At 32.6% G+C, this 16,144-nt stretch overlaps 1 protein-coding gene across 1 annotated transcript; it reads right to left on the bottom strand.

Annotated features, from left to right (window-relative positions):
- Nucleotides 1-9,059: 9,059 nt before the first annotated feature.
- LOC125810516 (cell division control protein 48 homolog C-like) lies at nucleotides 9,060-15,694 on the bottom strand. Its single transcript, XM_049489988.1, has 10 exons — nucleotides 14,779-15,694; nucleotides 13,753-14,405; nucleotides 12,817-12,969; nucleotides 11,314-11,430; nucleotides 11,109-11,213; nucleotides 10,340-10,405; nucleotides 10,185-10,249; nucleotides 9,901-10,102; nucleotides 9,585-9,722; nucleotides 9,060-9,458 (listed from the first exon to the last, which is right to left on the bottom strand). The coding sequence occupies exons 1-10, from the start codon at nucleotides 15,692-15,694 to the stop codon at nucleotides 9,411-9,413; spliced, it is 2,463 nt and encodes an 820-aa protein (XP_049345945.1). The 3' UTR covers nucleotides 9,060-9,410.
- Between the last annotated feature and the right edge of the window lie 450 nt (nucleotides 15,695-16,144).

The raw sequence follows: 16,144 nt of genomic DNA, 5'->3' as shown, positions 1-16,144 counted from the left end.
GCAGGTCTGTGGTTCGTGACAGAAAACTTCCCCAGAACTCAGTCAAAAATTTTGGCTAAGTGTTGACCCACGGTCGGACTTACGGTCCGTAGGTCAGGTCATGGACCGTAGTTCGTGTCCGTGGATCGATGCCCCAAAAGCCCAGCTTCAGTTTCGATTGACGGTTGACCAGCACGGACCGTCAATCAATCCACGGTCTGTGGTCTGACCGTAGGTGAGGATTAATAGCCAGTTAGCTAAAAATTGTTGATAGATCAACTTCAGATGGTCATAACTTTTATCAAAAAAGAACTATGTGTCCCATGACCTATTATATGATAGATAATTGAATCCTCTTTCCAACGCCACCGAGTTTGCTAAAATCCGACCTCCGAGTTAAAAGTTATGCTCGTTTTAGTGAAGCCATATCGGGCAGACTCGACCTACGGACCCAATCGACGGACCGTAGATGTAGTGACGGACCGTAGGTCCATTCCGTCAGTCACTCCGATAGCAGTTAAGTCAAGGGTCTTTTGGTCTTTTCCTATTTCGTTTAACCCCTAAGATACGTCGTTTAGACCCTAAATCATGAGGTTTTAATCAGTTTAAGCCTAGAAACATAACTAGAACTTACCTAAGTCGAATTCATTAATCAAAACTTAGAAAATTAGAAGCAAGAGAGGAGAAAAAGGTCAAGAACCCTAGTTCAAGAACGCAGCAAGGTTCCATCAGTTCCAGCCCCGAAATCGAAAGATTTCTCCATGGAATTCGTCACCAGGTATGTGGGATTTCACTAGTGGGTTCCTTTCACCCATTGGGTCCCTAGAATTCAGTCAGTTTCTTGATTCCCTTATCATAAATAGACCTAGGGTTTCTAGAATTTCAACATATTATCATGAATTAGTTATTTAGATGTTCCAAATCAGATTATCATGTTATTACATCGTTTCTCGCATGAATTTCAGAACCCTAGCTATGTATTTCTTTAGTTCTTGAATTACACATGCTAGGTCAGATATCTCAGTTATTCAATTATACATGCCTCAGTTATTAATGCATCATTATCAGATTAATTGTTGCATTCTCAGTTTGCATGTTCAGTTTTGAGCTATCCAGTATTTTACAGAACTCAGTCATAATGTGTTAACCACTTAATTCATTGAGAGTAGCATAATACCGAGTTGGACTAGGGTTCAGCGTACCCATATAGTCCCAGAACTACGAGCCACATAGGTATAAGTCCCCTCTGTGGGCAACATCAGTTTAGTGATCACGCCAGCATGCCTCTATACCTCTGGCGGGGTATACTGGGTCCTCTCGATGGGCCGTATACATCGGACTCCACATTTAGCTCAAGTGATTTTATGTCGGTTATTAATAGCTCCCATAGTTCAGTCAGACTCTATTGCATTGACCATATTTCAGTACAGTCAGTATTCAGTCTCAGTGTGTTATAAATTTGGTCATTGCATCAGTTAGCTCAGTATTCAATATTTTCAGTATCTATATCATGTTCAAATTATTTCATTGCTTTATTGCTTTGTTCAATTATATGTTATTTCATCTTTACTCTATCATGCATGCTCAGTACCTCTCAAGTACTGACGCATACGTGTGCTACATCTTCTCGTGATGTAGGTTCAGGTTCTCAGCATCCAGATCACGCTTAGATCGGTTCCCGATCTCCAGTTCAGTAGAATCAGTTGGTGAGTCCTCATTCTCCGAGGACAATAGTCATGAGTTTCTTTTCAGTATTTAGTCCTTTAGTTTCAGTTTTGCTAGACTTAGCTGGGGCCTGTCCCAGCATTTCTAGTCAGTTAGAGGCTATTTTCAGACATGCATAGCTTCAGCTTAGTATTGAGTTAATATCTTCTTTGTATTAAACTCATCAGTTTTCATTTATCTCAGTTATAGTGAATGGGTATTCCCCATCTTTTCAGATTTATTTATGATTTAGCTTCCGCATCAGTTTATTTTCTTTAGTATGCTTATGATCATGCTAGCAGGGTTAGCTTGGGATCACTTGTGGTCCTAGGTCCCGTGTCCGCGTCTCGGGAGCAGCTCGGGGCGTGACAACCATCAAATTTTTTATTACTTCTTAAAGTTTTTAAACTTTCATCTGATAAATTTTGTAGCCATAATTTTACTGTTCCTGTAAGTGTTCTTTCTATATATCGTGGTGTTTCTGTCATCTCTATTTTGTTATCTATTCATTATTTTGATATATATCACATCCATAATTGGATTGTTTTATTTATATCTGCTACACAGTCTAAATCTAAAAAATTATGTTGTTCATTTATTGGTTTGGGTGTCCATTTTTTATTCAATCTTTTATCCCACATAGTTTTTTCTCTATCATATTGTCCATAGTTTGCATTATAGTATCTTGGATTTTTTGGATTTTTTACTCCTGATGTACTTAGTTTTTCATCCATGTCTACGTCTCTTGTATTTTCTTCTAAATTCTTTGTATTATTTATGTTTGTTAAAAGTTCCGTATATGTTTCGCTTGTTTCCGAATGTTGTTCATCTAGATCATCGTCATTTATTTCATCAATTCTTATTTCAGGTAGATTATCTTGGTTATTTTCTTCTTTTTCTTCTAATTCATCTTCTAATTGCAATTTTTCTTTAAATTTAATTATCTCATTTGCTAATTTTGTTTTTTGTTTCATTTCATACGTTTCTTTTAACATTGCCAGCGCTTTTTCTAGTTCTATTATTTTAGTATTTTTTACTTCTTCTAATTGTTGTACTTCCTTTTTTGCTTGCTGTTTTATTTTTTCAATTTCCGTTTTTCTATCTATTTCTTCATTTTCTTTTGTTATTCTTATCATAGCAGTTAAACTATCTTCTAGTTTTACCGTTTCTTTTTCTAACATTAAACTTAGATTTTCACCTATTTTCTTATATCTTCTTCCTAGATTAGAAAATATTATTTTTATTTTTAATCCGTCATAGTTTTCATATGTTTTTTCGTCTATGGCATATTCTTCCTTATTCATTTATAGATTGTGTTGAAGTTTATATTCTAAACTTTCTATCTGTATATGTAGATATAGAATAGTTTTCCTTTGTGCTACTATAAATTTTTTACAAGTTCCTGCGAATATATTATTGTTAAGTCTACTTTGCCTGTGTGCTAATTCTTGTCTTTTCGCTATAATTATTTCAGTAAGTTTTTGTCTATATTCGTTATTCTCGTTATTCATTGTATTTTTAAATATTGAATATATTTATATTCTATTTTAGATATATTATCAATTAATTGATCTAATTTGTCGTTATCAGTTTTTGTGATATTGAGTTGTTTGTATTCTGGATATAATTTGTTTAATTTTCTTCTTATTTTTCTTAACTTTCTACTAGTATGTTTCTTCTTATATTTCTTTTCATTCATAGTTCTGATACCATTTTTCGGTGCGGAATTCATTTTACTGGTAGATGATAAATTCATGATATACTAAGATAAATTCTTTTTCTTATCTGAGTACCTTCCTATATTTATACTAGTTTAAATAGTAACGATGTTGTCAAATAGAATTAATATTACTAAATTAATATTTTTAGTAAATAATTATATTTGAAAGAACATATGACAGATACTTTGAATTGATTAATACATATTGTCATAGAGTTAGCTGTATTTTGAGATCAAAATAACCAAATATCATTGAAACATTTCTGAATACATTCATTCAAAGTTTAAATATGGTGAGAAAGTGACATTTCTTTAGTAGTATTAATTTTACTTCACTCAATTTTGTAAGCAAATCTAACCAACAAAATTTTAAAAAAATATCCATACAAAAAATGTCACCAATAGTGTTTCCTCTTGAGGTTATGAACATAAATGATGGACACCATTTAAGTACAATTTTTCTCTTAAATATTCATACTTGAAATTTAGTATATGCATGACACTAATAAGGATTACCATAAACATTCAATACTTTGTCTTTATACGTAATCTATCTTTTACAAAATATTAGTACTCAGTTAATATTTGAGTATGACTATCATAGAGAGGTAATTTTATAAAAATAAAGGATACTTTGTTGTTATAACGAATGATGGTCAAATAGAGGTTTGAGTGTATGTAAAATATTTAGCTTGACCAATACTTTGTTATATATATATATATTAGTAGCATAATTTAATGTCAATATATGAACAACATCACATTTGGTTTTAAAAAAAAATCATTTCTTTAAGTTTCTACCTTAACTTTATAGAATTGTAGTCTTCTCCTTTTTTTGTCGCATACATATTATATAGTTGTTGTCTAATGAAAGTATCTAATATCTTATAGAAGTTGTATTGTGATATAAAATATTAAAAAATTTCAATAATAAAAATTAATTGATGAATAAAATTTAAAGTATTATTTATAGAATCTTTAATTTGATTTAAGATTATTTTATGATCAATCACTATTTTCTTATGCATTTTTATATAGCTAGCAAGGAGCGTATCTTGTGACATAACATTTTCTCAAATTAAAATGAACAGAAAATAACAGAAAATTCACACTTAAATAATTTCATATTCATCAATAGAAATATAAAAAAGAAAAAACAAATGGAGCAATACATAGCCAATGAATAAGGAAGACGAAAATATATGTTCATGCTATACTCACTATAGTGTTCCATTTGATTGAAATATCTTGCCACCAACACTTTACTTTCTCCGTTCATTTTTTCTTACATATCTATTAAAAATAATTATTATTATAAGTAAAAGTGAAAAAACTATTTTTGAAATAGTGGATTATGCATCAAAACTAATAATTCAATGGATAGCGTTGATGTCCGTTGTTTTAGAAAAATTAGAAAGAAACACATTCGTTTGAGGGTAAAAGAATAACAAATGAAAAAATAAATAAGAAATATATTACCCAAATCATGTGACTTTTTTCATATTTGTTTATTATTATAGTTTTTCCCACAACTTTTTGTCATTGTTAACTCATGAAAATCAAAAGAAAAAATAAGAGTGTGAATTGATGAATGATTTGCTACAATTTCTTCACCAACTCTTTTTTATGTGGTACCTCGAATTTCGTTGAATTTTGAACTTAATCAACTGGTGCAAATAACCCTTGAGATTTTTTTAAGAAGAAGAAGAGTAGAAAACATAAATAAAATCGTAGTATAAAAGTGAGAGGAAATCCTCTATTTATAGCTAACAAATAGTAATATCGATAGGTGCTAATTGTGCCTTATCATAAAAGTTACAACCTTTCGAAAAAGCCATTGCTCATTGGAAAAGTCACAATCCTTTGGAAAAGTCATAACTCATCGAAAAAGGCACAACCCTTTAGAAAATTCACAACCCTTTGAAAAGTCACAACCCTTCGGAAAAGCCACAACTCATCGAAAATGTCCCAATCCGTAAAAAAAGTCACAACTCTTTGAAAAAATCACAACTCTTTAATGTTAAAAGGTATCTACTTTTAATATAACTAAATTAATAAATATAAGAAATTAAATATTTTTAATTGGGGATAATATAGTAATTCAACATTCAAATTTGAAAGTTCATGCTTTTAATGTAGTATAGATATAGATTCTTTCATTCTCTTCAGTATTCTTGTCTTCTTATTATTATCGAATATTCTAAAGTCTCCAAACGGTAAAATTATTTGCTGCAAAATCTATTGTTATTTTCTAATGACAAATTAAATTTTACTTTTTAGTGTCTTCTTTTAGATCTTAAGCATTTGCAACAAGTAATTGTTATAGTGAAGGAACACAACACTATTTCAATATCATTAAAACAACTTATCAAATTTTTGAACATATTTTAATATTCTAATTTTATATTATATTTTTTAATTCAAAATTTTGCATTATTGATATTTTTACTTCATAAGCTAGAAAATTGAGGATCTTTTCTTGAAAAAGAATTGTTAGAACAAATCAATTACTGTATAAAATAATAATTAATGATTTCACGTCTAAATTAAACTAGGAAAATAGACTTTTTATTACAATATATAACGATATTTTCTTTAAAACAAAAGTAAATAAATTAGGACCTCTCTCTTTAAACTTTAGTACTTTAGAGTTTAGACCGTCATTGTTTGTGTATTAATATCCTTGACACACGTTGTAATTAATGTATCATGTTTGGTTTTACCAGTTTAATGACATAATCAAATAATTTTTGTTTTAAAATAAAAATTAATTATAAATAAAAAGTTAGTTTAGTAAACAAACTTAAATGTGTGATTGACCTAAATGTGTATTATTAGAATTAAGAAAAGGGAATAAAGCATACAACTGGGCGTCAACATGGTTGTTTCACATGTGTGCATCCCTCATAAAAGCTATTGGCTTACCGGCTAAAGCTTGACATTTTATGTGCATGGTCCAGTTTCGAACCTAGGAAACATCCTTTTCGTTAGGAAAATTTAATTATTTATGTATTACTTATTTATATTTTAGTTATTGCATCTTCTATCTTATATAAAATAATATATAAATTTGAGATAATTGTCAAAAACACACCTAAACTATACCATTTTTTTTAGTTTCATACCTAAACTATTGCGAGTGTAAGTTTCATACCTAAACTATCACATTTTAGTTTGAGAAACACACCCCTCTCTTTTATATCATTCTCATCATGGTGTGTGTAATACACTTTCTCTTTTATTTTAAAAAAATTGTCACATCACACTCTACATGGACAAAACATTCAACCTTGACAAAATTAAATAAATTATTAGTATTAGTTAAAATTAAAAAATTATTATCCAAAAAAATAATATTTCTTTTATAAAATAAAATGTAAAATATTTTTTTTACCCCACTCCATCACTTCCTCTCACCGTCCCTCCCCTCCCCACCCCACACCCCCGGCCATTTTTTCAGTTTTTTTTTTTTAAAAAAAATTACTTCATCTTCTCTCCCACCCCCCTTAAATACTAACTTAGATATTATTTTATTTTAAAAATAAATAAATTCTACCCACACACCTAACCCTCTGCTTCCAAATTTTATTCTTATTTTGTGTAGATAAATCATATCGAAAATATTTTTTATTTGCTACTGCAAGATTTTTTTAATTTATTTTTTATATGTTATATTAGGTAGTAGAATTTTTTTTCTAAAAATATATGTACGTACATATCTAACACAAAATGAGAAAAACGTAAAAAAGAAAAATTAAAAAAAATAGGAGCGGAGGGTTAAATAGGATGGGGTAGAATTTTTTAATTTTTTTTTGGGGAGGGGGGGGAGGGGTGGTGAAGTATGAATTTCTTAAAAAGATTTTATAAAAAGATTTATTTTTTAAAAAAAGGATGTGGGATTGTCGCGAGGGGTTACGTGGAGGAGGTGGTGGAGTGGTGTAAGAAAAATAATTTTAAGTTTTTAATTTTTTTTATTTTATGGATAGTAATATTTTAATCTTTAATTTTTAATTAATATTAATAGTTTATTATTTAAGTTTTGTCAAGGTGGAATATTTTATTAATGTGGAATGTCATGTATCAAGGTTCTTTCAAATAAAAGAGAGTACATTCAATGGTGTGTTTCTCAAACTAAAAAGTGATAATTTAGGTATGAAACTCACACTTTCAATAGTTTTGGTATGAAACTAAAAAAAAAGGGATAGTTTATGTATGTTTTTGACACTTATCTCTATAAATTTTTATAATTTATACCTATATTAACTATACATGTTTCTAAATAAATTATGAATAAGTACTACTAAGCGTAGCAAATATCCCAATGGTTTAAATTAAATTTTTTGGTTTAATCTTCCAAAATTCTATTATATTTTATTAATACTAACTAAGTAATACATTTGATTATTCTATTTCTAAATCTTTTTATCCATATAACCTTGATTTCTAATGTTAATGTTGGATTGTTGATAGTTTTTTTTTAAAAAAAACAAATATTTTTATATTTAAAAAATAAAAATATCACAAATAAAATTACGAATTTCAAATAATTGTGATTGGGCTCGTGCAGAGTACAAACTTCTCCTTTTCTAGTATAAATACAAAAGTATTTTTATCATAAAATATTTAAAATACATACTCTTTTCGTTCCTTTTTATATGTGATTCTTATTATAAATAGATTGTCCTTAATACTTGTCATTTATAAAATCAATGCATAAATTATAATATTCTTCCTATTATATCCTTGATAATTAATTAGTCTTCAGAATAGATATTTGATCAACCTAGAAAAACTAATAAGTAGTTAATTTTCAACGTAATTACTTCATACATTGATTAATTACTCTCACCATATATCTTCTTTCAATTTTTGAAATCTAACATGTTCATCTTTTATTGAAAAATTGACTTAAAAATATATTAAAAAGGTAGAATTATAAATTTATTTAGTTTTTTAATGCAAGTAAAATCTAAAGAAAAAGATGGCATATAAAAAGGAACATGTGGAGTATTTTTTTTACAAACACACTCTACCATATGAGGTGTGGTGTGTCTTCTCCACCCTCTATAACACACTTCATCTTTACACACATAGCCTTCATCCCCACCATCCGACACCTCTACCTCCCCACTTTATTTACCCTTCAAACACAAGAAAATAAGTGAATTTCACTTTCTAAGAAAAAACTGTAAAAATTACATAGATCCTATAGTGTTAAAAGTTAATTACATCCTATTCTTATTCTTTTTTAAATTACAAAAAATCCCTTAATTACATCACATTCCTATTCTTTTCAAATTACAAAAAAATCCCTAAAATTTATAAGATCTTGGATACATCAAAAAACCTACGAATACATAGCTCACAAATGTATCCAAGAGGGGAGGATTTTATTCAAAAGAGAATATGGATGTATCCAAGAGAAAATTTTAGAGATTATGTGTATTTAGATAATTTTTCAAAAGAACTTCCTTAAATGTACTAGTCTTATCTTTGATAATGTTTTTCCAAATGTGACATCTAACTTTTTTTTATTATGTTTCACCTGCATGCCCATAATTCCTTTGTATTCTATCAATTTCTTCAAGAACAACTAAATGATGGCAAGCATTGGGCAAATAAAAAATAAAAAGTGTCCAAAAGAATGCATTATTTAAAGTTGAATGTGACATCCTTAATACACAATTCAAAAAAATTCCAAAAACATACATGTATATTGTAATAATCTAGTGAGTACGTGAAAGCTTAAAAGAGAAAATACAAAGCCTCTATTGCTTCATTAGAAAACTGTTCAACACTACAATAGCATATTGCCAAGTGCAAAAAATTATGTTGCTAAAATAATATAACAAAAAAAAGGAGAGAAGATTAACGATTTTTCTGCTCCCCTCTCTCCATTCTGTTTGCTCCCGCGGAACTATAGCTCAAGGATATTCACAAGAAGACCACGAAGAAACATCGATATCCAAAATATGTTTCGTGCAACTTTCTCCCTTCACCAAGGTTTTCATGATGCTCTGAAGTGTTTTGATAACTCCTGATAGTATTGTATTTGCTGCATCCGCCCCAAAAAAAAAAACAGAAACAGTATAATAAGAGACCAAAATAGGATTTAGCATACAATCATAAATGCCTTAACTTGTAGTCTATAGATGATTTCAGGTGACAGAATCAGATGTACCTCATTGGAGACAGATGGAGAAACTTTTTCCAAAGCGCGTTTGAAATGTGACTCCTTAATAATCGATGATGTGTCACCACAACCTGTAGCCATGGCTGTCAATTTATCTTCAAGTGCAACCATTGCAGCTTCATTCATCTAGCACATTTAAGCAATTACTAAAAGTCAATAAAGGAAACACACCTTTGATAAAAGTATCAACCATGAAAAAAAGTTATGAGACAAGTTCCATTCGCTTCATTCTATTTTATAACCTTTTTTTGGGGGGGTGGGTAGTAAAGGCAGGTAAAACAAGCATGTTAAAAGATGAACAAACCAGTGCTGCTAGGTCTGCTCCACTAAAATTTTTACAGGCATCATCTCTTCCAATGGTCATCAAGTCGACACTAGAATCTATAGGCTTCTTCCGGGCAAGAGCTTTTAAAATTAGTACACGCTCATCTGGACTAGGTAGAGGGACATATAGGAGTCTCCCTAACCTTCCAGGTCGAAGAATAGCTTGGTCCATGACTTCAGGCCTGCAAAAATGATAACAAGAATAAGCACCAAAATAAGATGTGAAAAACCAAAGGCACAATTACCCAGAAGAACGAAAAATACCTATTTGTGGCACCAATCACATAAACACCTTTTCTCTGATCAGCACCGTCTAGTTCTATTAGTAGCTGCAATTATTAGAGAAGTTTCACACTTGCAAAGGTTAAGAAGAATATAATGTCAATTTTTGTCAAGAACACACGCCCAATCATACAAACCTGATTCAAAAGCCTTTCAACGACCCAACCTCCTTCTTTACCACGCTTAGTTGTCAATGCATCCATCTGTAAAAATATGAAAGGATAAAAACAGACGTAACAGACAAGGAAAAAAGGCTGACAATCATGTGTTTTTCACAAAAGTTTTCTATTTTTCCGTTTTCTATTATTACTACCTCCGTCCACTTTTACTTCTCTACTATACTAAAAATAGATGTCCACTTTTACTTGTCCGGTTTGGAAAACCAAGAGACAATTTACCCTTACTATTAAGTACGGATCATTTCCAATTCATTTCCCAATGACTGAGATGAGTTATAATAAGGGGTGATATAGTAAAAGTAACATTTTATTTATTGCGTCTTAAGGGGCGTGACAAATCAAACATGGACACAAGTAGTTTTTTTTTTGTGCAATTAAACCATCTCGACAATACTTCGCACTCGTATTTGAACACTGTACTAGTGTACTATGTATTAGACTTTGTGGCAAGCATCTTACAAGTGCACTAGAATTTTGAAAGTTTCTATTTTTGTATATTCTATTATTAATTTGGGTACTGAAGCAACACTGTAGAACATTCTCTCATATCTGAACACATTGTACTATGTGTTAAGACTTAATAGCAAGCATCTTACAGATGCATGTAGAATTTTGTAAAAAATAAAAATGAGTAAACACTTCTGCAGTACTTTTGAAGGTGGATGGACTCATAAAATGAGAAGATGACAGAACTAAGTGTGTTTAAGTTGGAAAGAGTGATAGGCACCTCATCGAAGAATAGAATGCATGGAGCACATGTCCTTGCACGGGTAAATAATGTCCGAATAGTTAGCTCACTTTCACCAACATACTTGTTCAAAATTTCAGGTCCCTGGTCGGAGGAGATAAGTAAATGAGAAAACATGACATGCCTCAGTCGTGCAAAACATTAGAAAAAGCAGTCATTTAAGAAAATAGAAATTTGCAAGAACCTTAATGTGTATAAAATTTGCTCCAGCTTCATTAGCAACAGCCTTGGCAATTAATGTTTTACCGCATCCCGGGGGACCATATAGCAAGAATCCTGTTTCCAAGTCCACTCCAAAACCCTGAAATATGAAACAACTTTTAGAAGTTTTATACTAGGTGTACTCATAAGAAAAATTAACAAACAATTTGAGGTTAAGGCACTAAAAACCAGCACATAACTGGTCCTAACTTGGGTTTTTGCAATCATCAACTGATAGCTCACTAAACTTGTAACACAGAGGATGCGTACTAAAGGAAATGCATGAATTTTACAACTAAAGGGCAAGAATTTATTTGTTAGTGAATCCTCCCAACCAGTGGCGAATCCAGGATTTTCATACAGGGGTTTGAAAAATAAAAGTATAAACGTGTGAATAAGCCAACAAAACACAATTCCAAGAAGTAGTAGTATATAGTTTATAGGTACAAAAAGTTAATTCCGTTACATGAAACCTTTTAGACTGTTTGGATTTTTTTTAATGTTTGGATTTTTTTGGGTTTAAATCTACTCTTTTAGCACGTTTTATTTTTTAAAAAGAAAACGTTAAAGATTGGTCCTGAAATCAAATGAAGAGAAGCTAAAAAAAAGAAAATGTTCACAATGGGATTCGAACCCTAGACGTGAGGGTCAATTTAAAAAGAGATCTACCACTACACTACAGTTTGCTTCTTGTTCATGAGGGGGTTCAAAATTAATATATCTCCATAAATACAAAAAATTCACTTTACATACAGTGTAATATTTTGCCGAGGGGGTTCGGGTGAACCCCCTCGAACCCATGTGGGTCCGCCCCTGCTCCCAACGACTTTTGCAATCATCAACTGATAGCTTACTAAACTTAAAACACATAGGATGCTTGCTAAAGGAAATGCAAGAATTTTACAAAGTCGCATCCAAAGGGAAAGCATTTATTTGTTAGTGAACTCCCAACCTAGTAGCAGTGAACCGATGAACATAAGTCCCATCGGACATTTGCAACTACAGTGTGACAAAGTTGGACGCATTGGTAGGACCAAGGACACAATCATATAGTTAAGAGAGAGTACAAGTGATCACACCAAAAAGAACACATGGTCCAGCACATTATGCTCAGGGGTGTCGAGAAGATGATGGAAGGCTCTTCACTACTTAAAAAAGATATGTAACAGTACAACTCTGGTATTCCATGCTGCAGAGAAGTTCTATAAGGATGGCAACTAAACTCCATGTTAACATTGATAATTTAAAGATCCTCTGCAATGGAATAGGCAGCCAACTTAAACTTGGCCAAAGAAAAGGATAAATGCCCAAAGAAAGAAGATGGACAAAATAAACAAGTAAATAAATGCACCCAACATGAGATAAAGGGAAAAGAAAAAAGCATCACATAAGGAGGTCTTAAATGAAAATTATCAAGCCAATCAGCTGACAAACCAGTGCAGTATTTATATCTGAATGTTCAACATAATTTAAGAGAATTACTGACCATGTAATCTTTAGGATTCTTTATACGCCTGACAATGTAACGGTCAAAGTCATGTCTCAATGAATCAAGGCCTCCAACATCTTCCCACTTAACATTTGGGATTGCGGAGAAACCTTCTCTTCTAGATGAAGGTTGAATCAATTTAGCTGCTTCCTGCATATTATCAAATGAGTTTTAGCAGGCTACATGAAATAGCTTGTTTCAGATTTTACATAGAAGGTAATCCCATACCCAGAAAGAGAGTATCAGATACTAGGTTACTAAACAACTAAATATATATTAAACATGACAAACTTAATCCCCTTTTTTGATAAGGGTAGTGTTCGAGCCAGCTTCATCCACCTGATTAGTTCACTGGTTACCTGCTACTTCCACAAGAAAAGTTCTGGGGTACCTCCATACACCAAAGACTTCAAAAAATGGGAAGAAATCAACTAACTTTTTTGTGCCTTTGTTGAAACTTGAACCTTGGTCATGCGTGCTAGGTTTTATCCTTGATCGCCTTACCCATATACGTATTGTTAAATTCTCTTAACACGCATAAGTTTCATGTGATAATGCTCTTAAAGGATGATGTGCCCCCCTTTCTAGACTGCCAAACTTGATCTTGAATTTCTCAGTCTAAAAGGAGGATGCATCATCCTTTAAGAGCATTACCATGTGAAGATTATAAATATTAAGTGAATTAAAACACGGGTAAAGCAATTTATTATCATATATTAAACTGTGAAAGTTAAAACCAACCACTACAATTATGAGACAGTAGAAAAGGTGGTTTTTGAAGATGCATGTAAATGAAAAACCATGGTGTTTATATGTAGTTTCAGTGACAGGATATAAAATGTCAAATGGCAATTACCTACAGCAATTTAGGATCACAAGTCACAACCTAAAAATATTTCTCATAAAGATAAATCAAGATTCTCTGCATCATACCTCAAAATCAGCCATAAAAATGCTGAGCTTTTCCATCTCTTCAGGTGACCATGGCTTTCTCCACCATTCTTCGGCATCTTCATCATCTGACAATTCTCTTGAAAGCTCAACCTTCCTCTCGTCTATTATCCTCTTCATTGCCAAATTACCTGCCTTGTTAGTTAGAGCAGCCAAGTCTGCTCCGACAAATCCTGGGGTTGAGCTAGCTATCTTCGTGAGATCAAATGCACCTTCAACTCTTAGGTTACGTGTAAGCACAGACAAAATTTGCACCCTTGCATTTTCATCTGGAATACCCAAGACGATTTCACGGTCGAATCGTCCAGGCCTCCTCAATGCTGGGTCAATAGCATCAGGTCTATTTGTCGCCCCAATTACTAGGACATAACCAGGTCCACCATTAGATCCGTCTGATTTTGCTTCATTATTTCTTTTATCAGTGGCTAGAGCAGTACCCTTTGCATCATCAGGTTTTACAAGTCTATGTGACTCATCCATGCACGTCATTAGCTGTGTTACAATGCGCCGCTCCATTTCTCTCTGTAAATTTTCTCTTTTGGCAGCAATTGCATCAATCTCATCAATAAACACAATAGAAGGTGCTGTCCGGTATGCTTTTGAGAACAGTTCCCTTATGTTCTCTTCTGATGCACCTGAAATGGAGAACTACCCAATTAAAATGCCCTTAAATTGAAAGCAATAAGAAAACACACACCCACTCCTTAGAACACTCAAGACTGTCATAATACTGAATGATGCCCCATAATTAATGCTAAAATAGCAGGCTTACGGATTTCCAAGAATATTCTCGCATATTCATTTTCTAAGGGGGAACACACCTCAAATATTACTAGCAACTCTATGCTACAAAATTGCTGCTAATAGAAAATTAGTAACGCAAAACGAAATCAAACATCTAACAGTTAGCTTCACCTGTAATTCCAGAAACCAATTATGTGATAAATTATGCTTGCAAAGATAGAATCATGACATGATCGAATAAGAAAGATCAAGAATCAGTCTCACCTGAAACTCCAGAGACCAACTCAGTAGCAGATAGTTTGTAGAATGGAACTCGAGTCTCATTGGCAATAGCATGAGCTAGTTTTGTTTTACCACAGCCTGGTGGCCCGTGTAAGAGTATCCCTGACATAGGCCTAACTCCAAGATGCTTAGTCAGCTGAGGATGGTACAATGGAACAATCACCTCCATTTTCAATTCCTCCAACACTCCATCCATTCCTCCTAAATCCTTAAACTTTGGCCCATCAACATTCCCTTCACTATCCCCAAACCTTTCCCCCTCTACTCCTCCTCCTCCTAAATCCTTAGTGGCTCCGTTTCTTCGTTGTCCCCCTCCTTTAGACATAACAAGTTTCTTCCTTTTTTCATCATTATTGTCATGAATGACCTCGTATTCAATTTTTTTGGACTTGAGAGTACCATTAACCTGTTGATTGTACGTATGTCGAAGCATAGACTTCATTAAATCAGGCTTTTCTTCCAATTTCTCTCCATAAATAGCATCGGAAGACGAAGAAGAGTAAGAATCATCACTATCGGAGGTACTTGCGAGAGTCGTCGAAGACGAACCGTCCCCTTCCTGCTTCTTTTTTTGACTACTCATTATATGCTTCTTCTCAAGGAGCTGCAATCGCTGCTCGCTGCCGTCTCTTTTTGGCTTCTTTTTCGGAGGCGTTACATCTTCAGTTGAGTTAGGGGTTGAAGTCTGGAGCTGCAGAACATCTTGCACCCGTTTTGTAAACGGCTGTAACTTTTCGCGGGAATACTTGTGATAAGATGAACGGAGGTGGTCGACGAGATCTTCAACGGAGAGGTAATTGTTCTTACAGGACTCAATGTTGCCGCGAAGCTCTCGATCGAACGACGACGAAAGTGACCTCCGTCCACCGCTGCCGCCGCCACGCCCTCCCCTTCCCATCTCTTCTGTGCCGGCGGCCGATGCTTAGTACTAAGGTTTAACAATTTTCTGTTTTCCTTAGCACTTCGACCAGAATTTATCACTTTTTCGAAAAATTAATTTACTTTATTTGAAAAAGAGAATACGGTCATGAAAATTTTAAACACAATTTAAAGTCAAAATCCTATTTTCACTTTTGCTAATATTACTCTCTTTTTTTTTCAAACTAGGTAATGTTGCCCGTGCTACGGGTCCAATAATATAAATGGTATGTTTTGGGGCTAATAACGGAGATTTTCAAGCGATTGTTTGCGTGGATAAAGGAATAAGTTTTTTTATCACAAACTTGTACTTTATTTGACGCTATTCAGGGCACAATAAGACTATCCACATACAATATTTTTGAAATATTTTATGTTGTCAATTATCATGATTTATAGTATTTTTATGATAGATTTACTCAAAGAATTA

This window comes from Solanum verrucosum, unplaced genomic scaffold, assembly GCF_900185275.1.
Source record: "Solanum verrucosum unplaced genomic scaffold, falcon-dt-bn FXZP01000118.1, whole genome shotgun sequence".
In the NCBI taxonomy this organism is placed as follows: Eukaryota; Viridiplantae; Streptophyta; class Magnoliopsida; order Solanales; family Solanaceae; genus Solanum; species Solanum verrucosum.
Note: the sequence above shows the minus strand (reverse complement) of the source record. Positions and strands in the feature narration are given on the sequence as shown.